This window comes from Giraffa tippelskirchi, chromosome 6, assembly GCF_054371585.1.
Source record: "Giraffa tippelskirchi isolate mGirTip1 chromosome 6, T2T-mGirTip1v1.2.pri, whole genome shotgun sequence".
NCBI lineage: Eukaryota > Metazoa > Chordata > Mammalia > Artiodactyla > Giraffidae > Giraffa > Giraffa tippelskirchi.
This window is the reverse complement of record NC_137280.1, coordinates 61,657,821-61,683,765: the sequence shown is the minus strand read 5'-3', so window position 1 is coordinate 61,683,765 and position 25,945 is coordinate 61,657,821. Positions and strand designations below refer to the sequence as shown.

General features: G+C 38.2%; 2 protein-coding genes and 1 pseudogene across 15 annotated transcripts in view; 2 read left to right on the top strand and 1 right to left on the bottom strand.

The window, feature by feature from the left end:
• The window catches only part of TATDN1 (TatD DNase domain containing 1), a 31,373-nt gene extending 18,788 nt beyond the window's left edge, over positions 1-12,585 (top strand). For 8 of the 9 annotated variants that reach the window (XM_081498985.1, XM_081498979.1, XM_081498980.1 and 5 more), the window contains 4 exons: positions 4,954-5,030; positions 8,872-8,942; positions 9,981-10,107; positions 12,401-12,585. In XM_081498985.1, coding sequence (XP_081355111.1) covers positions 4,954-5,030; positions 8,872-8,942; positions 9,981-10,107; positions 12,401-12,503 — 378 coding nt within the window. In that variant the 3' untranslated portion in view covers positions 12,504-12,585. The remainder of the gene's footprint in view (positions 1-4,953; positions 5,031-8,871; positions 8,943-9,980; positions 10,108-12,400) is intronic. The other variant, XR_014056321.1, reaches the window with a different exon arrangement.
• Positions 1-12,585, top strand: part of LOC145509707 (mitochondrial import inner membrane translocase subunit Tim8 A pseudogene) — a 25,510-nt pseudogene extending 12,925 nt beyond the window's left edge. For 2 of the 4 annotated variants that reach the window (XR_014056324.1, XR_014056325.1), the window contains 4 exons: positions 4,954-5,026; positions 8,872-8,942; positions 9,981-10,107; positions 12,401-12,585. The product of XR_014056324.1 is annotated as a mitochondrial import inner membrane translocase subunit Tim8 A pseudogene, transcript variant X3 (transcript). Of the gene's footprint in view, positions 1-4,953; positions 5,031-8,871; positions 8,943-9,980; positions 10,108-12,400 lie in introns of all 4 variants that reach the window. The other 2 variants (XR_014056323.1, XR_014056322.1) reach the window with 1 other exon arrangement.
• Positions 6,779-25,945, bottom strand: RNF139 (ring finger protein 139). 2 transcript variants are annotated; one of them, XM_081498977.1, is made up of 4 exons: positions 25,443-25,945; positions 15,159-15,259; positions 9,975-10,043; positions 6,779-7,120 (listed from the first exon to the last, which is right to left on the bottom strand). In XM_081498977.1, exons 1-3 carry the CDS (start codon positions 25,621-25,623, stop codon positions 9,999-10,001), a joined length of 327 nt encoding a protein of 108 aa, XP_081355103.1. In that variant the 5' UTR covers positions 25,624-25,945; the 3' UTR covers positions 6,779-7,120; positions 9,975-9,998. The 2 variants fall into 2 exon arrangements, with proteins under 2 accessions (XP_081355103.1, XP_081355102.1); XM_081498976.1 differs by lacking the exons at positions 6,779-7,120; positions 9,975-10,043 and having other exon boundaries at positions 12,996-15,259.

The following is a 25,945-nucleotide window of genomic DNA, read 5'->3' as shown; positions in this document are numbered from 1 at the left end:
CAGATAAGGTATAATAAACCACACTGTTTTAGTTGCATTTACTTTGTTCAGAGTACAAGAATGAGTACAGAATTTTGTTCACAAGAAAATCCTGTGAATTTAGTTCTACACATTGTAATAGTCTGCATGATCTTTTTCTCTGCTTCTTCCCTCAGCTATTCTTCATTGTTTTTCTATTTAAATTTTGAGCAAACTATAAATTTAATAATATTTTAAAATATTTCAGCACTGTTTTCAGGTTTACATTAATTTCTTGCAGCTGAATTTGTTTGTTATTGTCACTCTGATTAGACACATTCTCATTTCTGTAGTTTGCTTCTGTGAGCTGTGGTCATTCAGTTCCATAAATATTATCTAACACTTAGCTCGGATATCCATACCAGTGATTTTTAATTTTTTTTGGCTCATAGACTCCTTTGAAAATTGCCTCAGAAAAATGCTCACGTGTACAATTTTCACATGTAATTTTAGGGGAGACTCACTGATCTCTAGCAAAGCTGTTATCCAGGTTTATGAAATCCCATAGTTATACTGTGCCAACCAAGGATGTGGAGCTGGCAAGGAGCACATACTGTATGCCCACATTGCATTGCTTTGATAGTTTTGTGTATATTTTCTCAGGATTTTAGCCTCTGCTTCCTAGTTGATACTACCAGTGATAGGCATGTTTTCTGCACTGCTGTGGTGTTATCATCCTCACATTTTCATCTGTCCTTTCAGTCAGTCAGTTCAGTCGCTCAGTCGTGTCCCAACTCTTTGCGACCCCATGGACTGCAGCATGCCAGGCTTCCGTGTCCATCACCAACTCCCAGAGCTTGCTCAGATTTATGTCCATTGAGTTGGTGATGCCATCCAGCCGTCTTATCCTCTGTCATCCCCTTCTCCTGCCTTCAGTGTTTCCCAGCATCAGGGTCTTTTCCAATGAGTCAGTTCTTCGCATCAGGTGGCCAAAGTATTGGAGTTTCAGCTTCAACATCAGTCCTTCCAATGAATACTCAGGACTGATTTTCTTTAGGATTGACTGGTTTGATCTCTTTGCAGTCCAAGGGATTCTCAAGAGTCTTCTCCAACACCACAGTTCAAAAGCATCAATTCTTTGGCACTCAGCTTTCTTTATAGGTCAACATATATGACTCACATCCATACATGACTACTGGAAAAACCATAGCTTTGACTAGAAGGACCTTTGTTGGCAAGTTAATGTCTCTGTTTTTTAATATGCTGTCTAGGTTTGTCATAGCTTTTCCTCCAAGCAGCAAGTGTCTTTTAATTTCATGGCTGCGGTCACCATCTGCAGTGATTTTGGAGCCCAAAAAAATAAAGTCTGTCACTTTTTCCATTGTTTCCCCATCTATTTGCTGTGAAGTGATGGGACCAGATCGTGTGATCTTAGTTTTTTGAATGTTGAGTTTTAAAACAGCTTTTTCATTCTCCGCTTTCACTTTCATCAAGAGGCTCTTTAGTTTTTTTAGTTTCTGCCATAAGGGTGGTGTCATCTGTATATCTGAGGTTATTGATATTTCTCTTGGCAATCTTGATTCCAGTTGTGCTACATCCAGCCCAGCATTTCTCATGATATACTCTGCATATAAGTTAAATAAGCAGGGTGACAATATACAGCCTTGATGTACTCCTTTCCCAATTTGGAACCAGTCTGTTGTTCTATGTCCAGTTCTAACTGTTGCTTCTTGACCTGCATACAGATTTCTCATGAGGCAGGTAAGGTGGTCTGGTATTCCCATCTCTTTAAGAATTTTTCACGGTCTGTTGTGATCCACACAGTCAAAGGCTTTGGCATAGTCAATAAAGCAGAAGTAGATGTTTTCTGGAACGCTTGCTTTTTCTGTGATTCAGTGGATATTGGCAATTTGATCTCTGCTTCCTTTGCCTTTTCTCAATCCAGCTTGAACACCTGGAAATTCTTGGTTCATGTCCTGCTGAAGCCTGGCTTGGAGAATCTTGAGCATTACTTTGCTAGCGTGTGAGATGAGTGCAATCGTGCAGTAGTTTGAACATTCTTTGGCATTGCCTTTCTTCGGGATTGGAATGAAAACTGACTATTTCCAGTCCTGTGGCCACCGCTTTTTCCAAATTTGCTGGCATACTGATTGCAGCACTTTCACAGCATCAACTTTTAGGATTTGAAATATCTCAGCTACAATTCCATCACCTCCACTAGCTTTGTTCATAGTGATGCTTCCTAAGGCCCACTTGACTTTGCACTCCAGGATGTGTGGCTCTAGGTGAGCGATCACACCATCGTGGTTATCTGGTTCATTAACATCTTTTTTGTATAGTTCTTCTGTGTATTCTTGCCGCCACCTCTTAATATCTTCTGCTTCTGTTAGGTCCATACTGTTTTTTGTCCTTTATTGTGCCCATCTTTGCATAAAGTATTCCCTTGGTGTCTCTGATTTTCTTGGAGAGATCTCTAGTCTTTGCCATTCTATTGTTTTCCTCTATTTCTTTGCATTGATCACATAGGAAGGCTTTATCATCCCTCTTTGCTATTATTTGGAACTCTGCATTCAGATGGGTATATCTTTCCTTTTCTCATTTGCCTTTTGCTTCGCTTCTTTTCTTAGCTATTTCTAAGGCCTCCTCAGCTATTTGTAAGACTTCCATTTTCCCTTTTTGCATTCCTTTTTCTTGGGGATGGTCTTGATCACTGTCTCCTGTACAGTGTCACGAACCTCCATCCATAGTTCTTCAGGCACTCTATCAGATCAAATCCCTTGAATCTATTTGTCACTTCCACTGTATAATTGTAAGGGATTTGATTTAGGTCATACCTGAATGGTCTAGTGGTTTTCCCTACTTTCTTCAGTTTAAGTGTGAATTTGGCAATAAGGAGTTTATGATCTGAGCCACAGTCAGCTCCCGGTCTTGTTTTTGCTGACTGTATAGAGCTTCTCCATCTTTGGCTGCAAAGAATTAAATCATTCTGATTTTGGTGTTGACCAACTGGTGATGTCCATGTGTAGAGTCTTTTCTTGTGTTGTTGGAAGAGGGTGTTTGCTATGACCCATGCATTCTCTTGGCAAAACTCTACTAGCCTTTGCCCTGCTTCATTTTGTACTCCAAGGCCAAACTTGCTGGTTACTCCAGGTATCTCTTGCTTGAACTTTTGCATTCTAGTCCCCTATAATGAAAAGGACATCTTTTTTTGGTATTAATTCTAGAAGGTCTTGTGGGTCTTCATGGAACCATTCAACTTCAGCTTCTTCAGCATTAGTGGTTGGGGCATAGACTTGAATTACTGTGGTATTGAATGGTTTGCCTTGGAAACAGAGATCTTTCTGTCATTTTTGAGAATGCACCCAAGTACAGCATTTCAGACTCTTGTTGATTATGAGGGCTAGTCCATTTCTTCTAAGGGATTCTTGCCCACAGTAGTAGATATAATGGTCATTAGTTCACTGATTCCTAAAATGTCGTTGTTCACTGTTGCCATCTCCTGTACTTTATACAAATGCCATCATCATCTGTACTTTACTGGTGCTATAATTTGTCCTTTAGAAGCTGTCCTTGGGAATTGAGAGAGGCTTTCATTAATGCCCTTAAGAATATTAGTGGCACTTACAACCTTTAGGCTCTACCTCGCAGCCCATTTTATTTGTAAATAATTTATTTGGATGATTTTATAGTATAGTTGGCTACCCAGGTGGCACAGTGGTAAAGAATCTGCCTGCAATGTAGAAGACATGGGTTTGATCCTGGGTCGGGAAGATCCCCTGGAGAAGGAAATGGCAACCCACTCTGGTATTCTTTCCTGGGAAATCCCATGGATAGAAGAGCCTGGTGGACTACAGTCCGTGGGATCGTAAAAGAGTCAGACACGACTAGTGACTAAACAGCAACAATAATACAGTTGACCTTTGAACAGTGTGGTGGTTAGGGCACTGACCCTGTGTGCATCGGATGTCCATGTATAACTTACAGTCAGCCCTACGTATGTGTGTTGCCCACATGGTTCTGCATCTGCAGATTAAACCATGTATTACTGTAGTATTGACTGTTGAAAAAAAACCAGATGTAATTGGACCTTCTCAGTTCAGGCCTGTGTTGTTCAAGGGTCAGCTGTAGTTTAAAAAAATGAACAGCAACAACAGATCCAACCTGTTTGACCTTTATTAAAAAAATTGCCAAATAAAGAATAACTAATTTTCTAAAGTGGTTTATGAGGGTTGTATTTCAGATTATCTTGATGCTATCAGAGGCTTTGTTTCTCTCTAGTCAGCTGGAAATGCTGAGGGCTGGAAGCAACCCTTTTGAACAGCTGTGTTGTTTTATTTTTGAGAAACACATTATCCAATGTGTTCAGACTCTAGATGCTGTATTAACATGACATCACTTGTTTAAAGGAGTCATTTCACTTATTGTTTTGATTACACAAATAACAAATATATTAAAAGTGTGAAAATTTTTGCTTTAACCCCTTTATCTTTGAAGGAGAAAAAGACCATCTTAATCCTTTTTGCTTGCTGAGCTGATATATACTATGTAACAATTGACAATTTAATGATGTTCTTATAATCTCTTTATAGATCTTAAAGTTTGTCTCTTAATTCTCTTTTAGGAAAAAAAGTATCCTCTAACAGAAAAATTGAACATCTGAAATTTTAAATAGTTGTGTACATGTCCACTTTTCCTTATGCCCTGCCTAGAATGTGGCTCCCTCCTCCAGTCCCCTTCCTAGATGTACAGAGACCTCAGCACAGCCACAGACAGAAATTCTAGGCAACCATCTCCTCCTCTCCTCATTACATTAGAGACCACGACAGGTTATAATTGTGCAATTTGATTTGAAAATAAAAACTCTAGGCCACCTTTGAAATCCCATGTTCCAAATATCCATATTGCATTTATATTTTTATTTAGAAAGCCTTATTAAAGTTATTTAGAATTTTAAAGAAAAAGTATTATAATAAAATTGTGCCTTCATGTCCTTAGGTGCATTCATTTGATGGTACCAAGGAAGCAGCAGCTGCTTTGATGGACGTGGGTCTCTATATAGGGTTTAATGGTTGGTAGGTCCTTAAGTGCTTTTATTTTCTTTTAACTTCTATATTAAGCAGATTCCTTAAATTGTTTTATAGTGAATTGCTGATATTTAAATTAAAATTTGTGTATGTGTGTTGCATTGATCTTGGTCTGTGCATTTTAGTAATAAATGTAAGAAATTAAATAGCATGTTACTATTACAAATTAAAGCTTGAAAATTATAAACCGCTACCCTGTGTTCCAGTGATGGAAAACAATTTTCTGTTGAGGTCAGCAGCTAGCTTTCTCTAGCAATGCGGTTTATTTCCGGATCATTTTATCCCTTTAAAACATGTATGTGTTCCCAGCATTGCATATACACGTGATGTCTATATATGAGGGAAAGGTCGCACTATGACAGTCGTCTTCTGTCTCTTTAAGCCAAGAAACAGGCGCAGAGAAGTTAGGATACAGGTGTAAAGTCAGTGTCACACTCAGTGTGACAACTTGATACTCTTCCTCACTTGGTGACCTTCCTGCTTTTATACACACTTAAACCTCAGGCACCCAATGCAGTCCACTAGCATGCTGGGTCCCTGGGCTCAATTTCTTCCAATGAGTTTTTTAATTTGGCGAGTTTTTACCAGTGTCTTTTCTCAGGATATCAGTGTAGCTCAGTAAATAAATTGCGAAATAGTAAGACTTCCTTCCCCTCTTCAGTGTTTTATTTCATTATTTTTATTATTATTATTTTTCTTTTTTACTAAATTCCATTTTTGAGAATAGAAACATGAAATTATTTGCTCTAGAATTAAGACTTAAGTTGGGAGAAGGCAATGGCACCCCACTCCAGTACTCTTGCCTGGAAAATCCCATGGACGGAGGAGCCTGGTGGGCTGCAGTCCATGGGGTCGCTAAGAGTCGGACACGACTGAGCGACTTCACTTTCACTTTTCACTTCCATGCAATGGAGAAGAAAATGGCAAACCACTCCAGTATTCTTGCCTGGAGAATCCCAGGGACGGGGGAGCCTGGTGGGCTGCCGTCTGTGGGGTCGCACAGAGTTGGACACGACTGAAGCGGCTTAGCAGTAGCAGTAAGACTTAAGTAAATGTCCTAGCTGCTTCTTTCATATTTTAATGATTTAATTAATTTTACAGTACATTACAGGTGGCTCAGTAGTAAAGAATCCTGCTGCCAAGCAGGAGATAAGGGTTTGATCCCTGGGTCAGGAAGATGCCCTGGAGAAGGGAGTGGCAACCCACTCCAGTATTCTTGCCAGAAAAATCCCATGGACAGAGGAGCCTGGCAGGCTAAAGTCCATGGGGTAGCAGAGAGTCAAACACAACAGCAGCAGCAGCACTCTTAAATGAAATTGTGGGTCAACATGCCCAGTTCTGGCCTGTCCCATAAGGAGCTTCCAGGAAGAATCTCCATTCAGAGAGCTGGCAGTAAAACAGTCCTATTTACACAAGAGCAGAGGAAACCCAACATGGGCAACCTAGGCATCCTTAAACATAACCAGGGGACCATCAGATAAATGAGGTGAACCAGCAGAAAGAAAAAGACCCAGATAAACAGAAAAATTAACATTAGAGGAAACTATTTAGGGAGAGGCACTTTAAAAGAGATTCTATAAAGATTTTAGATGTTGCATCTATAAAATATGAATAGAATGCTACAGGAAAAATATAAAAGAGCTTCTTAAAGATTAAAAGAAAACTTTAAAACTTTTTAATTTTTAAAAAAGATTAAAAATTAATGTGTTAAAAATAATAGCACCACTGGAGAAAGCTAGGGAATCGACACACTTAATAGATTTTTTTATTTACCTCTACCACTGAGTACCTAATAGTAGACAGGAATTTTCTCTTTATACAGGTATTCTAGCTAATAAATGACAGGCTGATGGAATTATAGTATCATCATTTTGCAACTCCTTATGAACTAATCAGTCTAGGCATTGGGCATCCACATCTGACTTAAAAGACAACTAGATATTATGTGCTTCTGGCCAGAAGGTCATACATACTACCGCCTATGAAAATCTTGCAAAAAATAAAATTCAACTTGAATCCGACCAAGATTCTGGATTGCACTTTAGAGCTCCTTGAAGAAATGCAGAGGACCCAGGATCCTGTTAAATGACAACACACAGATGAAATCAAGATGGGGAGATGATCAGGGCAAACAACTGGTTTTCTTCAACATATTTTATGGGGAAAAAAGAGATACAGAAGAACTTAATAGGTTAAGAAATTTAGAACACTGATGACCAATTGTAATATTTGTCCCTCATTTGAACCCTAGGTCAAACAAAAGGAGTAGGTATGACAATTTGAATACTAGATATGATAAAGAGTTGGATTTTTCTTAGACATAATAGTATTGTGTTTAAGAAATCCTTAGAGATGTGTTAAAATGTTGAATTCATACAACATTTGGACTTACAGGACTTATATAGGAGAGTAAGGGTAAGTGGATGCACAGGATCAATCAGGAGTTGATAATTGATGGGGCTAGATAATAAATACAGGCGGAGAGTTCTATATATTCTAGTTGTGTATCTATTTGAAACTCCATAAATAGTTATAACAGGTCTTGAAATAAAAAGTGCAACATAAAGACAGTATTAGTCATCACCACATTATATAGCAAACCATCCCAAAACTCATTGGCTTATTACGTTAAACTTTAACACTCATGGGTCTGAGTCAGGTGGGGTTTAATTGATACTGTGAGCTCTCTGCCACAGGGTACATGGTTGGGTTCAGATCTTCACCTTGTTTTCATTCCGGGTGCCTAGGCACCCAGGTAACAGCTACTTGCTACTGCTAAGTCGCTTCAGTCGTGTCTGACTGTGCGACCCCACAGACGGCAGCCCACCAGGCTCCGCCGTCCCTGGGATTCTCCAGGCAAGAGTACTGGAGTGGGCCGCCATTTCCTTCTCCAGTGCACGAAAGGGACAAGTGACAGTGAAGTCGCTCAGTCATGTCCGACTCCTAGCGACCCATGGACTGTAGCCCACCAGGCTCCTCCGTCCATGGGATTTTCCAGGCAAGAATACTGGAAAACAGCTACTTAGTGCATGCTAATCTCAGAAGATCTGAGTGCCACTGTAAGTCACAAAAGTGCATTCCAAGCCTCTGGCCATTATCATCCCTCTGGTCAAACCAAGTCTTGAGGCCATGGCCAGATTCAGGTTTCTTCTTCCTACTAAGAAATCATGGCAAAGGTGCAGATACATAATTCTTGTCAAAGGAGAGAGAACTGGGACCAATAATCCAGTCTGTCTGAGAGTCTGAAAATGAATCCCCCAGAAAAAGGTATGAAAGAAGCAGGGCCTAGGAGACCAATTCAGGAGTCCTAAACTTGACTAATGAAAGCTCTAGAGGGAAGAGAGAGAAAGAGGAAACGTCCTGTTTTTCCATAATGTTTTCCCCGAATTAGGCATGGGAAAATCTCAATCAGAAGGTTCCAACTGCCTAAATCGATGAAAAAGTTTCATGCCCAGACACATTATCAAGTTTCAGAATGTCAAGAGTAATGGAAGATCCTACAAGTTTCCAGATTTGGGAGGGTGAGGAGTGGGGGGTGCAGTGCAAAACATTGTTTAACATAAGACTGTTACAGAAAATTATTGATCAACTGGTAAACAAAAAATTTCGTCCCCTGAATTCAGGATATGCTTGGAACAGATCTTAATCTGGATTCTATAAGGACAGGATGTGCAAACACTTTTCTAAAGTATACTTCCATTGTAGCTAACCAAAGTTTTCCTTCAGGATTTTGGGTTAGTTTGTAATCTGTTTTAGACAAGTTTATAGTGTGAAAAAGTTGTTATTCATTAAATACACTTTTATATATGAATAACTTTTCTTTTTAAAGCTCACTGAAAACTGAGGCTAATTTGGAAGTTCTAAAGTCAATACCTAGTGAAAAATTAATGATTGAGACTGGTAAGTTTGCTTTTAGAACTTAATTTTCATATTAAACCATACCCCCAAGAGTTAGAGAAAACTAGTAACAAATATTTTTAAAAGCATGCTCAAACCTCAACAATTATACTTGTAAGAAGTCTTTGGGGAGTTGTAATGGAAAAATATTCATGCAAGCGATTTTTTCAATTTAGAAGCTTGCCTAAGCACTTAGAAATGCAGTGTGAGAATATGTAGTAACTAAGGAGGAGGTTTTATTAAACAAGAATGGGTTCAAAAACTATTCAGAATTTTTTTTAATACAATGGCTTAATTGTATAATACTTTTAAAGTAATGTAAACATTTAAATCAAATTGGGCTTAAGAATTTTAGAAATTAATCTGTTGCCGCTCAGAATAAAGTTTAGAGCTAAAAATTCTGTCTACAGCCCGAACTTGAGGCTCTAAATAAAGTCAAGACTGAGCCATTCTGAAGAAATCAGGTATATTTCCTTAGGGAAGTCTTGAAAATTATTAAAACTACATGGTTGTAAAATGTGTCAACTATTTTAATTCTTTATTAGACAATTAGGTAAATAAATAATCCCAGTATTCAAAGCACGGTTGGGGACTTCCCTGGCAGTCCAGTGGTTAAGATCCCATGCTTCCAATGCAGGGGGTGTGGGTTTGATCCCTGGTCAGGGAACTAAGATCCTGCATGCCACACTGTGCAGCCAAAAAACAAAAAGCCACTGTTTTACATTCAGTAGAGGCAAAAAAGTTTTAACTTATATGTTTTCATGTTACTACTGTATTTTGTTTTAGCTTTAGATCATTTTTTAAAAGCATATCATACATCAGCAATATTGTTATTGGAAAAGAGGAATAAAAGTTTTAAAAATTTGTACAGTTCAAGATTTTATCTTATACTTTTCTTAAAGCTGTTTTCTGTTGCCTTTTACCATTTAAGCTGAATCATGGCTTATATTTTTTCGAGGTTATACAACAGTTTGATAATATTCACTAAAAAAAAAATAAAAAGGTACATCTCTTTGAGAATCTTTCTTTGCTTACCTTTAGATGCACCTTGGTGTGGAGTCAAAAGTACACATGCTGGATCAAAATATATAAAAACTTCATTTCCTACCAAAAAGAAGTGGGAAAACGGGCACTGTTTGAAAGACAGAAATGAACCCTGCCATATAATGTAAGTATCTTGTTTTCATGGCCTTCAGAATATTAAAGTCAATCACTAATACCGTTTACAAAATGAATTCAAGGGACAGAATTAAAGTTGGGTGAAGTCCAAATGAAGTTATCAAAGATCATTTTAATGCAGTGATTTGGAGGAATTTGTATCAGCTCCTTTTTTTTTTCATACTCTCTCAACCCAAAGTGGTTTTATTATAGCAGTAAGAACTTGAAGTGATTCTGGTCATTTGCCATTTTGTAGGCAGGGGGAAAGCTCTTCAAGTTGCGCATAGATAGAATTACCTTACCTGGCTTAAGTTCTGTTACCTTGCAGGTTTCCTGCTGATGGTTATAACAGCACAATCTTAGCAGGAGACCCAAATGATTTCACAGCTTGAATAAACCTAAGAAATAACACTGTCCTTTAAGCCTCTGAACAAAGGACAAATCATAGAAGGGATTTCCTTTTTCCAAGTGAAAAGGGAGAACTTGATAGAATTTTATTTCCTTGGGAAAATCAACATTTGCAAACTGAAAAATTTTCAACTACATTTCAGAAACAAACATGCCTCTAGTCTAATGCTAAATACTAATTAGCATTTGTTAACAGTTTTACGTTTTAATTATTTGAATAGAGATTCCCCCCCCCCCTTTAGATTGTAAATTCCATGAAATACATTCTGGAGCTCTTGTCAAGTATCAGGGGAGATACAGGTTACTGAGGCCACACGAAAGAATCAAGACTGTTCCCACCCTTACCCCACCAGATAAGTAGGTACACTGTGCCAGGCACTTTGGGTAAGGCATTAAACAAGTCTGACAAAAATCCTGGAGCAAACAAGCGGATAGTAAGTATAATCCAAGACAGCAGTGCTGTTAGAGGGGTAGGAACATACACAGGACAGAGCAGCTGCCTGCCCTGAGGGCAAACAGAGCGCTTAACTCAAGTGACATTTCAACTGTTTCCTAAGCTGGACTGGGAGTTAGGCCAGACCGAGACAAACACACACCTTGAGCGAAGGCAGGCTGGGGAAGAGCTGGGAACAACGACCGCAGTGTGGCAGAAAGTAGGATGCTCAGTAAGTGATAGGGAGGATAGGCCAGAGAGTGCGGCCAGTGTGCCACCATCTGTGGTTTAGATTTTATCAGGACCCAAAGGATTTTAAGCAGGAAAGCTATTGAACTGGTATCAATCAATCCGTGTGAAGAAGACTGGTGGCGGGAATCATACTGATTTCTCAATATTATGTATTAATTTCCAATTCCAAGTAGTTAATAGAAGAAAACTCAGTAATTTGCTAAGAAAACTGGGTCTTTAGTGTCACTTTAAATGTTAATAGATTTGCTTTTAGCATACTTTGTCAGATAAAAATTTCATAAGACAGTTCATTTCATACATATTAAACAAAGCATTTGTTACTATTCTAGAACTTAAAAGGTCCAGTTAATCTCTAATCTCTGTCTCTGATTCCTCTAGGTGTTCATATTTTAAAAACCCGTAAAGGGAAACACAAAGCTTAAGACAAAGAGTATTTAAATGTTTAATTCACCTTTGAATTTTCTAATTCATGCATAAGAAATATTCTGTCTACATGCAATATTGCTAGAAAACACTACTGGTTAATTACCATCATTCTAGGCAAAGAAAATGAAAAGACTGGCACCTTTCTGTTGCAGGGCAAAACCTACAGAAGAGAAAGCGCCTCTCTCCCCACCCCCCACCCCATAAGCATACACTTCCAAGTAACGTGTTTTAACTTCCTCTGTAATTTCTTGCTGCCCTTTACAACTAGTTCTCTAAGCAATGGCTTTCAAACTCTGACTGCTATCCCCACAATACCACAGTGTGACTTGGTACATATTTGCATATATAAATATAACCCAAACAAAAATGGAACACTATTTTCCCTTACTAAATGCAAATATACTTTTAATTTTTTAAAAGTTCATCATGACCCACTAATGTGTAATGAACCCCAGTTTAATCCACAATTGTGGAATGACCCCCAGTTTAATCCACAATTGTGGGACACATAATATGGGCTGGCTTTATAATTTACTTGAACCTGGTTCCTGGCTCTAGTTACATGCAAGATTGTCCCAGAAATTTATCTCTAACTGCTTTGTTTTAAATATCTTGGCAGTTAAACTTTTCTGTTAACACTGCTGAAAATTTTAATACATATTGTTAGGCTTTTTATGCTAAAGATGCTAAAACAGTATCTTTTCTTTTATGTGGAAAAAGATAAATATCTTTAAAACAGAATATGTACTTAGAAGTTTAACCATCTATTTTTGTTTTGTTTTAGTCAAATACTGGAGATAATGTCAGCAGTAAGAGATGAAGATCCACTGGAACTAGCCAATACACTGTATAACAACACTATTAAAATATTTTTTCCTGACATGTAATTGATATGTGTCTCCTGTTTTCCCACCATGTATATAAAATTTCATGAAAAAACTAAAGTTGCAATAAAGGAATTCTCTGGAAGTTGTCTAAAGAGGTATCATATCACTGCATACCACTCATGAAGACAGATCAGAATTTTTTAAAATCACTTAATGTTTTGGTTTAAAATAGTGAAAACCCCCCAAAGTATTTCATTTTGTAATCTCTTAAAAGTTCAAAAGGACAGTGTTATGACAATGCTGCAAACACAGAATGGCTAATAAATATACTGATTTTTACATCAAAATTAAAACATTAGCACATCCTGGTTTATACCAAAGTGTAGTTGATATAAACAAGCCTACTTCTCAACTCTCTTAGTCTCTGATCTGAATCATTACTTTCAAACCCAGCTCAACTACAATGCTAATCTCAAATGTCAAAAAAAGTCTCAGTCACTTCTGACAGCCTGTTTTCCCCTTAATTGCAAAATACTCTACATACATATAGAATTTATCCTCTGGTCCAAGTTGTTTTATTTCCTTGATTTAACATAGTTTCCCCTGATTTGCATTTTTATTCTCTCGCACCCATTTTAAAGAAAAACTAGGGTCCAGAGTTGGATACATCACAGACTTTCATTGAGGAATCTTTGGCACAGTTGACGCACCATATTATTACATCTATTAAAAAGTTATTTGTTCAAATTTGTCATAAAAATGTGAAAACATTTTATTCTATGTACAATAATGTACACAAATTTAAATAGGTCACCAAAGAGACCAGAAGTAATTAAAGAGGTATATTTACAGTAGCACATCACAGTAAACGGAAAACCATTCACAGATTCAACATTGATACTGTTTTTGTGCTTGGTTACACACTGAAGTGAAGCAGATTACTCCATTTTGGATGAACTGAATTTTAAACAAATACCTCAATGATCAGTAAATGCTATTTTAATCAGTATCGTCATTAATCAGTTCTTCAGCTGCTGTTCCTGTGTGCTGAATCACTCCATTTCTTTCTCGTTGAGCATCATCATCACAATCTGTACTGTCATCTTCATTCAATTCCCTGTCAGATTCGGCAGCAGCTTCTCTTACAGCTTCCTCTGGATTTTCATTGGGTGCAATAAATCCATTGTTGTTAGATGTATTTGTGTTATCCTTGATATCATCTTCAATGTACACTTTTTGATGGCACATTGGACAAGTATCTTGAATGTACAGCCATTTCCGAAGGCAAAGTGCGTGGAAATAATGATTACATGGTGTGATACGAGCAGATGTTGTAAACTCATGGTAGCAGATTGCACATACATCATCTATTTCTTGTAGGCGGCTCCCCTTTATTTCAGGAAGTGAATTAATTTTTTTAACAGCAGTTCTACGATTCATGAATGTCTTCCAGCCATTTTTTGCTTGTAAGTAGATGTTAAAATAGGCATGTAAGCACATCATACAAGCCCGGATTTTACTTCCTGACTCAAACATCATAGTATAAGCCCCATTTCCAAACATTACTACTCCAAATATAAATTCAATAATATTGCCTGTTGAACGAACATAGTAGACATAATCATCAAGCTTTTCCCAGAGGACATTATAGTAGCCATCAATCATGAATAACGTATAAACAGTGAGAGAAACTATTACTTTTAAGCAGAGTTCCACACAAAAGGCTGTAACTGCAAATAACCATGTATTTAGTGCATAGTGATGCCAAAGAACATAACTGAGTATAACAGGAAGAATAAACAGGCAAGCAGAAACAAAGAGCACAGGAAAATGTCTACGAAAAGATGACACATGAGAGGCACTGAGCGACATTAATACGGGGTCTGTCATTCCATGGATGAAATGCAGGACTGCTGTTAATAAAAGGCACATGTTTCTGCTTAAGCGAATAAGTCTCTCTTCTGGTCTTAACCCACTTAAACCAGTCTGAAGAGCCAAAATGAAAAATAAAACAGGTGCTACAAAGCCAAGTCGCCTGTCGTCTTCTTCAGTTGATCCAATGAAGGCCAATATTCCAAGACCCAAATAATGGGCTATTGAGGAAATTACAGCACTCATGCCCAGTACAGTAAGTGTAGAGTCACATCCACTAATTATAAGATTGCAAATGAGGTCCCAGAAATCATCCCAAGAGAGAAAGAAGGAATCAGTTTCATTGGCCATTCTTAAAATGTATATTAATACTGTAGCCTGAGCTGTAATTCTTGTTAGCCAGAAGACTCGAAGGACATCTGGGAAACGAATCCTCTTCCACGTGTCCTCCATTAATAACTGTAATCCATAAATTCGATACATGTGCCTCACTAAAAGATAAACGTATCTTGTGGAATAATAAAACCACTTAAGTTTCACTGCCAAGACAAGCACTGTATTTAATGTGAGAATCAAAGAAGAAGTAAAAACTAAAGTCTCTCGGATGTGTAACGGTAGTTCTGTGATTAAGCCTATTACAGGAACCAAGAGATCCAAAATAATTAACTGTGAATAGATGGAATGAATTTGGAGTAGTGTGATGTATCCAATTCCAAACGTTAGCTGTAGAACAATGAGTGCCATCCACAGCGAGGGCCCTTTTCGAGGAAGCAGCTCAATTCCAAAAGCTGATGTGTTGTAGGCACCATAGAAGTCAATGTGCAAAGCAGCATAATAATTTACCAACACTGAAGTCGCAGCTAATAGAAAGGCTGAGCTGTACATGTAAAACTTGAAAAGTGATCGCTGTGACAAGATCAGAACAATACTGGATACAAATACACCTAAAAAAAAGAGAAAAAGGTCATTTGAATGAAACCTTGTTAAAGAATGTTTTTCCACTAAAAGTTATGATATTCTTCCTTTAATAAGTATGAACATTTTCAAACTGATAAACGTTATGCCTCAAGACAATTTAGGCTTAAAGGCCAATAAGTGTTTTGTAAAATCAGAGTTCAACGTGACAGATCAAACATATCCTTAAAATCTTACCTCTTATTTTCTAATTTCCAAAGTAATTCTCCAGAAACCAAATTACTAAACTATTTCCAAGATGAGATTGTTGTGATATACACAGTTTAACAAGCTTTAAACTTGAAAGAATGTATTATAATTTCAAAATTATTCAAAAATAGTTTTCTTAGATACACCTGTCATTTAAAAGTGGACATTTAATTTCCAAATACATGGAATTTTGTTTAAAGTATCTTTAATATTAATATCTCATCTTGATACCAAAGCAGTTAAATGCTTTCTTCTTTGAAATTACCCTCTGTGTTTTTTTCAGCTTAACTCTATTGAGGCTTTCAATGGGTAGGTGGACGGTCTCTCCTGGTAAATGTCACATTGCACTTGAAAATATGTGGGTTATTTTCAAATATCCCTGATAGTGATTTCTAACATAATTCCACAGTGATAAGAGAACAGACTCTATGATCTCAATATCTTTGGACCATGAAATTTTTGCACCTTGTTTTATGCCCCTGGATATGTTCCAGTGTCTCCTAGTTTACAGTCTATGGGAACTTAATAGAATTTGTATCCTACTGTCATGTGAAAACTGTATAAATATGAATTATGTTGAACTGTTCACAGTGCTTTTCAGGTCTATTATATCCTACTTCTCTGTATACTGATTCTATTAATTTTTGAGAGTTTGATATTGAAACTCCAACTAAAAATCTTAATTTAGCTACTTAAAAATTAATTGTAATATATAATTGAACTATATATAACCTGGTTTTGTATTTTCCAAGTCTCCTGTAAATGTGTTACCATATTTTCATAATGTAAAAAAAAAAATGGAAGAAAACCTTAAATAGTTAAGATAATTTCATTACAAAAACACTAAAAATAAGCAAAATGGACAACATTTGTTCCTATTAAATCTGAGATTTCTCTTAAAGTGTTCTTTAGGACGTCAAGTTTAAGTTTTACATATATAGTTACCCCATTTCCTCCTTTTACTCAAACTGTGAGCTCCTGCTGGCTCTTATTTGTTCTGTTGCTTAAATCTGAGAATTCTCCCTTGGGTCCAAATTCCTACAGATACCAAACATGTCCTCCAAGTTTCCTCTCTCCTTATGTTTGAATTTTTCTTCAAATGTGTGTGTGTACCAAGTTGCTTCAGTCGTGTCCAACTCTTTGTGACCCCACAGACTGTAGTAGCCCGCCAGGCTCCTCTGTCCACGGGATTCTCCAGGCAGGAATACTGGAGTAGGTTGCTCTGCCCTCCTCCAGCGGATCTTCCTGATCCAGGGATCAAACCCGCATCTCTTTACATATCCCTGCATTGGCAGGTGGTTTTTTTTTTTTTTCACCACTAGCGCCACCTGGGAAGCCCTTTCTTCAAACAGTCATCCTTCTGATTATTCTTCAAACTAAAGTAGTATTCAGAAAACCAGAAGGTATTTTCGTAAGTTTCCCCCCTCCCCCACTCTGTAAGCACCAATATACGGTCTCTCATGCACCCAGCACCATCTTTCTTAGTGCTCTGACAAATTTTTAAGTGAGATTACAATAAACATTATTATCCAAGGTTTCAACTATGGAAACCACATCCAAATATTCACCTATTTCTACTTCTGCACTGCAACTGCAATACTCTGAATTTCTAAAACCTAAACCTAAACTCACCTCAAACAGCTCTTCCTTTCAATTTCCAATTTCAGTCAGATACCATTCTTCTTCTTTTAACTGTACCTCTAGACCCCCATCCTCAAACTCGGACAATTAGTGACAAATTCTACTAATACCTATACCTCTCCTTTCCTCAGTGACACTCAACTATTAGTCTGTCTCAAAAACGCTTTCATTCAAATCCATCTATAAGCCACCAAATTGCCTTTCTTCATGTCTGTGCTCAAAATACTGCAGCAGCTCTGAAATTACTGACTAAAATCTACAGGTCTTGTTCTAACATTCAAGGATCCAATTTGCTTTCAAGTATCAATAATATTCCTCTCAACACAGGAACCAACACTCCAGATTTCTTTCTTAAACACACCCCTTCTTCTCTGCCGTAACAAAAGTTGTATTTGCATTCTTCTCTTTGCCTGGCAGGATGGCCCCATCAACTTCCCAAGTCCCTGACTGTCCAAATCCTACCCATCCTACAGACACTCAGACATTACCTGATATTGTAGTTTATAACTGTGTGTGTGTGCTTAGTCACTCAGTCGTGTCCAACTCTTTGTGACCCCATGGACTGTAGCCCGCCAGGCTCCCTTGTCCAGGAAGATTCTCCAGGCAAGGATACTGGAGTAGGTTGCCATGCCCTTCTCCAGGGGATCTTCCCAACCCAGCAACAGAACCCAGATCTCCCACGTTGCAGGTGGATTCTTTACCAGCTGAGCTACCAGGGAAGCCCCAGTTTATAATAACCTGACCCTATTATATGTGTCCTTGATAGCAAGCAAGCATCTGAACATTTACAGCTATGGATCCCAAAATATTTTGTAGAAAATAAAGTCCAATTAGTATTCACTAGGGAAGTAAACATTTCTGTTGAATTCTGAATTATATTTTTAAAGGCAACCATGAAACACAGCCCACTTGGAAATGAAAAACTATGACAAGACAAAGCTGAGAAATCAAACTCTGGAGTACAGAAAGTGACAAACTCCAAATTAAACGTCCATCTTCCCATGTGACTTCAGTATGTAACTAAGAAAAATAATGCACATTACAATGGAGGCATTTCACAATCCACTGCAGTTAGAAGCAAGAGCCAAGTTCCTTCAAATGATGACTGCCCACAAATTTTATTTTGTGCCAATCTGTCAGGTCACTCGTGAAAAACAGAATAAAAGGAAAGAATCACCTGGAAGATAAATACATCAACCTCCATGCAAGAACTACCCGATTTGCTGAGCAAGTGGGCCACTAATAATCTCCCAAAGAGCTGACAGCTGGGAATTGCCCTTTCAATAGAAAATGGGCTTTTTTTTTTGAACAGGATTAGAAACCCCCTTCCATGGAAGGTAACAAGAAATGGAATTTATTCAGCCGCCATATGCCATATGTAATCATACTTCCTCTACATAGAAAAACAAAAGTCAGTAATTTTTTCCTGAGACAAAACTTAATCTAAAATAAGTCAAAACTAAATCAAGATAACTTCAGTTCTACTTTATACCACTTTTTAAAAGGGAGCGAGTTAAGTAGGAACTGTAAATTATTTTTAACCTGCTATTCACAAAGTGGTAAATTAATGCTTTACCTGTCAATATTCATGAACTTTGCTGTAACTTATAACCAGACTTTAATAGCTTTATCTCCATCACTAAAGTTTATTTTTACACACTAGTCTGTGTGTATGATTTGGGTTTTTAGAAATACTTTTGGATAAAAAGTGCCATTTTGCTTTGTGCAAATGTACCAAAAGAAAAAAAGAGAATATATGACAGGCAAATAATGCAGTGAGACTACAACTTCAAAGACTAGGTATCTCCTCGTAAGTAACAATCTTTATACTACTCATTCCTGATTAAAATCACTCCCTAAGATTTAATAATGACCAACATTTCCTGGTGGATCAGTGGTAAAGAATCCACCTGCCAGTGCAGGAGACACAAGAGACACTGGTTTGATTTGGAAGCTCCCCTGGAGGAGGAAATGGCAACCGGCTCCAGGATTCTGGCCTGGAAAACTCCACAGAGGAGCCTGGTGGACTGCAGTCCACAGTCCATGGGGTCGCAAATAGTCAGATACAACTGAGCACATGCATACCACAAACATTTTGAGAATAATATTAAATGATTTTAATTCCTACCCAAGGTTTGTATGCATATGAGGTTCTTAAATTTTTCCTTTCTGCTCATGTTCCTGTGTATGGAATACAGAATCAGCTCTCATTTTCATAGGAAAAAAGTAAGTCAACTTTCCAAGTCTCTGAAGTACTCTTTCCTCTCAGGCCTTCACGAAATGTTGTAACACGGAAGTTTCGTTTCATTTTCACAACTCCAGACACTCAACTCTTGATATTTAACCTGTAGGCCTAAGAAAATTTAGCTCCTAGACAGGAGTTTCCTCATTAGGATTTAAGAGTGAACTGCAATAAGTAATCAAGGCTATATATAAATGCTGCTTTACAAGGAAAAATCACCTTGGGACGGTGGCAAATAGAACTATAGCATCACAATTTAGGGATCTGGTTCTCCAGTGATTAGAGTTTTACTAAAGTGCTAAGGCAGAAAAAAAGGCAGGAATCCGAGTCAATTCAGGCGCTCTGATGATATATATGAACTCAATTCATGAAAGAGTTCAGGGCCTTTTCAAAAGTGAGCAAACAAAACAAGCAGACAGAAAAAAAAAACCCAAACAAAAAAAATAAACCACCATGTACGTTATACAACAAAATGTTTAACTCTTGTGTGTAAAGTCCATTCACACCCTTAACCTTTCTGAAAGTTTGGGACTAAAAGCTGGAAGGAAATAATAATACAACTCCCCAGGTACCTTAAATACCTTTAATATATAACCTAAAGAAAGCTGTGGAAAAACATTTTGACACCTGACAGAAGAAAGATGGGACAGTAATAAATGTTAGAACTGCCTTACTACTCCCAAGGGAAACCTATGCAATGAAATGTAGAACAAATAAAACATCTTGAAATGTTAATCTGTAGATGTACCTGACAAACTAGAGCATAAAAATTTTTTTCTATCAAACTTTAAAAAAAATGATACTCTAAGTCTTTTATTAATAAGATAAATTGCTTTTAAATTTTTAACAAGTATGTTTTTATTAAAAACATATGAGCATGATTTTTTTAAAAGTCCAACCCTATAGGTATTAAATGAAGAATTAACCACATTTTGCATAAATAAACACACTCATGGATAAATACTTCTTTTTGCCTTTTACCCAAAGGAGATCCCATTATAATAACGGAGTCTTTTTTAACCTTTTCAAAAAACTGCATTTCTGAATACTCAAAAGAGGGCATCTTCTTACTTATTGACCATTCAAGTTTCTAACTCTGTGAAATGCCAGTTTATCTTTTGCTCATTTATTTATGGAGCTGTTTTTCCTTGCTGAATATAGTCATTTAAAAAATATTCTGACTACAGACTCTTTGTAGCTATCTGTAATGCAAACATCTCCAGATGTGGGGCTCTTTTCTCTTTCTGATGCTCCCTTTGATTAACTGAGGTTTTTAATTTTAATATCATTGAATTTATTATTTCATACATTTGCTTTTATATATTTTTAAAGAACTTTTCCCTTACTCTAAGATTAAAAAAAAAGTTCTACATTTTCTTCTTTTTAAAGTTCTGCTTTTCACATTAGGATACTAACCCACTTTGAACTATTTATATGCTGATGTGAGGTAGGGTTCAATACAATTTTTTCCATATAAGTAACTAAATGACCACATATTGAATAGTCCACATTTACCTCAAATGTATTTCAATTCTACCTCTGAAACACATCAAGTTTCTCCACATACATAGGTGGTCTGTTTCTGGGCTTTCAACTCTATGCTATTTATTGGTCTATTTGTCCATCTCAGTGGTTCTCAACCAGGATCAGATTTTGCACCAATCATTTGGCCACAATCCAGGCACCCCCACCACCAAAGAATTATCCCTCCAAAATGTCAGTGGTATCTGCTCAGACACCCTAGGCTATCCCAATGCAGTCAATAATTACAATTGCTTCACTTTGTTTTTACAGTCACAGGTTTTCTAAGTTCCTTCTACAGCACCAAAAGGAAGTCACTTTTTTCAACAACTTCACTGCATGGCTGTAACTAGTACACATATACAATGAATAGAATCTCTTTCAACAGAGATTTAGATTAACAATTTTTGTTTTGTCATTACCAACAATGCTTCAAGGAATATTCTTGCCCACATTTTCTGTAAAACTGTATCTTCAGGCCAAATATTCAGAACTAGAATTGTGAGTCAAAAGGTATAATGAATTTTAATTTCAGTTGACAGTGCAAAGTGGCTTAACATAGAAATAACAGCTTACCAAAACGGTTTGACATCATCTATTTTCCCATACCTTTGCCAAACTAGTTTTTATTCAAACTTTGAATTCTTCACCAACCTTGTAAGTAAAATTTTAACTGCATTTCTTTAATTATAAATGAGGCTGAGTAATTTTTGTTTTGCTTATTGACCTCATGCATTTCATCTACTCTGATATGCTTATCCTGGGACCTATTTTCCCCCGGGAGTAAATATTTTTCTTATTGGCAGAGTAAAACTCTTATTAGTACTTCAACTAAATATGACACAAATATTTCCCCCTTAGTGTGTCATTTAAAAAAAAAAATTTTATAAAAAAGAATTTTGTCATCAAGAAGTATTTCACTTTCATGTACTCAAACTTATCAAAACTTCCCTTGTAATTTCTGAATTTTCCCTTATGTTTAGAAAGGCCTTTCCACGTCAGTGAATTGTCATTATATGAGTAATACTATTAAAACAAACTCCTATGCTTGCATTTTCTGCCTTGGATTTAGATTTGCTAATTCAGCATTATGCTGCACTGGGTTACATTTCATTTAGCATTTAACACCTCCTAAGAATAGCTTAATATTCTTAAAAATTATATATATTATGATATGATCTAATTTGGATTTCCAAAATGAGATGCTTTATATTCTGACCTCCAGAATTCTCATGTTAGTTTGATACCAAATAAAAGTACAGTAGTAATAGTTTCTTGTAGGAGAGTAAATTCTTTAGACACTATAAATAAAACTGGATGCAGAATAGATTTCCATCTTGACAATTCCATTTTAAAGAAAAATTGACAAATTTTGAGATTTATATTCAGTAATACAGAGGTCTACAATTATTAAAAAACTAACCAGGGAGAACAACTGATTTCAACCATCTTTGGGTATCTTTTACACACAAACCTGTCACTTTGAATAACAAACAAGATGCTTCATTGTTTTGTTGTTCAGTTGCTAAGTCGTGACTCTTTGCAACCTACCAGGCTCTCTTGTCCTTCAATGAATGGTCCTCAAATATTTAGGACATTTATTTTTATTCAGGGTGAAATTTTTTACCACCAAAACCAGTTTTTAATAATTTTATTATTCTTACAAATATGATAAATTAGTATAATTACATTGTCTTAATGTGAGGAGCTTCCTTTGAGGCTCAGACAGTAAAGAATCTGCCTACAATGCAGGAGACCTCGATTCAATCCCTGAGTCAGGAAGATCCCCTGGAGAAGGAATGGCAACCCAATCCAGTATTCTTGCCTGGAGCATTCCATGGACAGAGGAGTCTGGCGGGCTACAGTCCATGGGGTTGCAAAGAGTTGGACATGACTGAGCGACTAACACACACAATGTGAGGAGCAGTCAAGAGATAGACTTGGAAAATACTTTGTATTTTTCATAAACTCTGACCCAGAGAACATTCTGAGATCAAAATTTTCAAATAAACAGCACCAACATTTTGCTGATGACTTCCAAAAACTAAAATATCTATAACACAGTAGTATGGTCTTAACTGAAGTATAAAAATTTTGTTTAAAAGCTATTAATACCATGTTTACTAGTAGCTAACAATTAAATGTTCCTTACTAGATTCCAAGTACTGTTATAAGAGCTTATAGCGTTACTTATTGCCCTTAACACTCTATAAGAGAGATACAGTATTATGGTTCATCTTCAAAAATGTAAAGAAAAGAGGCACAAAGCAGGTAAGTAACTTGACAGAAGTCACATTCTTATTTAACCTGTCAAATACTAACTTCCATGATTTGCTACAAAAATAAGAAGCATGGATATGGTACAAAGAAAATACCAGTTCAATGTTCTTGAACTACAAAAGAGTTAATCAAAGAAAACACTCGTTTAAAGTTCCCCTAGCCTGAAGCTCAACCTTGAGCGCCCTGCATTCAAGTACCTGGTCTCCAGGGGGCTCTCAGAGGCTCTGTAGTATACAGGCCAGAACATTCAAGGCATTGGCTACACTGCTGCCAGAATGACTTTGTGAATCCTTTCAAACCCAGTTTTGGGGGTTTTTTTTTTGGCTCCTCCACCTTGGCCTCCTGCCTCCTCTCAAAACAGAAGTAGGGAAAGCCCCTCTTCCCACCCTCAAGTCCATGTTACATATGTTAGTTATTGCCCAAAATAGAACTAGGTAATTTCAAATTTCATGAAGTTCTCTAGGAATCTGTTAGTTTCTACTCTTTAGCAAACCTTCTCTTCTGTGGGGTTCAGGAATAGAAATGATCAATGTTCTCCATTTCTCAGCCTTCCCACCCCAGGTACTGACCACAGGCATGTATGTTACCATGTATGCAATTAAGGTGGAAAGGTGTGTGGGGGTGGGAAGGGGGGAGAGGGGGGTTGGCAGTCATCAGGTTCAGCTGGGACCACCTTTCTACTTATATAATGAGACAAATAACTGCCTTATTATGATGAGGAACTTCTAAATGACAGGAATAAAATGTTTTCCCAACAGGTCCCTGTTCTTATTAATTTCACTGTAACATTATTTAACTAATTTCATGTTTATCCCCCCCAACTATCAGGATTAAACAAAATATGTTAAGTACAAAACATTAGGGTTGCTAATTCTCTTTTTACATTGTGGTAGATAACAGTTTCAGATGAACAATATAATGATTCGCTATTTCTATGTACTGGAAATCACGCAGCTCCATTTTTGCTACAAATGAGGAGGGCGTCACATTTTTGCAGTGGTAAGTGGGAGGACATTACTGAGAAGTCTTGCGCTAAGTAACATCACATTCACATGTTAGTTTTAAGACCCAGCGTTATGATCATTACTATATCATTCTCTATCTGGATTACAGCTGTACTGAGGAAGAAAATGAGGCACACCTGATGTCTTAAGACAACGTTAAGACTAGGATCTTGCTGTGTATCAACCTCTAGGACTTTCACTTTCCTCATCTGTAAAATGGAACTATTCATAACATCACCCAACCTCCTTTGAGGGATTTTTTAAAGTCAGGTTAGATAATACCAGTGAAAATGCACTGCAAAAGTAAAGTATCAAAAAATGTCAAGTGTTGTTATTTATCGCTGAAAAGAAAACTCAATATTATCATTTTTTAAAAGTAAGAATAAAGTAGCAACAGATGGTTTCTAACTCAGGCTTAGTAAGGATCTCACCGTCTGCTCAGCAACACTTCAAAAGCACTACCTCACTAAAACATGACACTCTAATCACCTCATCAACAACATCTGCCACGTTTCAATTACTTAAAAACTTAAACATAAATGCTTCTGACTCCGGCAATGCAAGAGAAAATGTGGAATGAAGTACAAGATGCTTTTCACACTCCACTCTTATACAACGAAGATATTGATTTTCATAAATCTCATCAGTTTCTAGCCACCTTTTTATAACCGTTCTCAATACCTTCTTCTCTATTCACGGAAAATTTTAGGACTCATTATTAAGTATCGCCTTCTTCATGAAGGTCTTTGGCAAGTCTCAAGGTTGGATTGACATTCTCTTTCGTGTGGGTCATTCAGACGACAACACACGAATACTGCGCATTTTGGAAAGGGGTAAACTGAGGCCCAGGCCTTGGCACGAAGAGCCCAAGGTCACACACGGCGAGATGGCAAAACGTAAGCAGAGGTGCTGTTTTCCCAAGGCTGTCGCATAGGACGCGGTGAGACAGGACTCATTCCCCAAGAGAGCCGCAGGCACAGGGCCACATGCTCGCACATCGCTGCTTCCTCCCCACTCTCACTCAGGCAAAAGCCAACAGGAGGCTGACTCGCCTGGAGGACCGCTCTTCTGTCAACTCCGAAACAAGTATCATCTCCTCCTCCCGCCCGACCCACAAAGACGCCGCCCGCCCCCCCCACTCGGGGGGGGGGGACGAAACTAGTTGACACACACACGCTCCCACCCCCCATCCACCTGCGCACGGCCGCCCTCCCCCTCCTGCACTTCTCGGCCCGCTGAGCCGACCCCGGACGCATCCTACCCGGTTCCCCTCACCAAGGAGCCGGAGGAAGATCTGGAGTCCGATGCAGAACCGGCTTTGACTGGAATCGTAGTAGGAGTTGAAAATGGCGTCGATGATGTAGAGGCAGGGCACCCGGAGCGCCACTTCGAGCGCCGCCCAGACCTGCTGATGGGCCATCCGCACCTGCTGCTGCGGGGGCCCCACCGCCGCCATGAGCCGCTGCCACACCAGGGCTGGGCGGGCTGGGCAGGGCCGCGCGGGGCAGGGCCCGGGACGGCGGCCGGGGGCGGAGGCGAAGGCAGGCGACTCCGCCCCCGCCCTCCCTCCTCTCGTGTCTCTCTCACGGCCCGCCCCGCCGCCCGCTCGCGTCTCTCGAGCTGGAGCAGGCGGCGGAGGCGGCGGTTGAGGCAGCGGCGGCGGCTCCCGGGAGGCCTGCGGGTGTCGGTGTTTCCGGCCGGCTACGGTCTGGCTCCTCCTCCCTCCACCGCCTCCCCCGCCCGCGGAGCCACCATCTTGACCTCGCCCGCCCGCCTCT

Bases quoted from the DNA above. Each gene is read 5' to 3' on its own strand.
- RNF139 (XM_081498976.1), bottom strand. From the start codon at position 25,623: ATGGCGGCGGTGGGGCCCCCGCAGCAGCAGGTGCGGATGGCCCATCAG. The intron at 15,260-25,442 runs GTGAGGGGAACC...TCTTTTTTTTAG, and splicing joins GATCTTCCTCCGGCTCCTTG to GTGTATTTGTATCCAGTATT.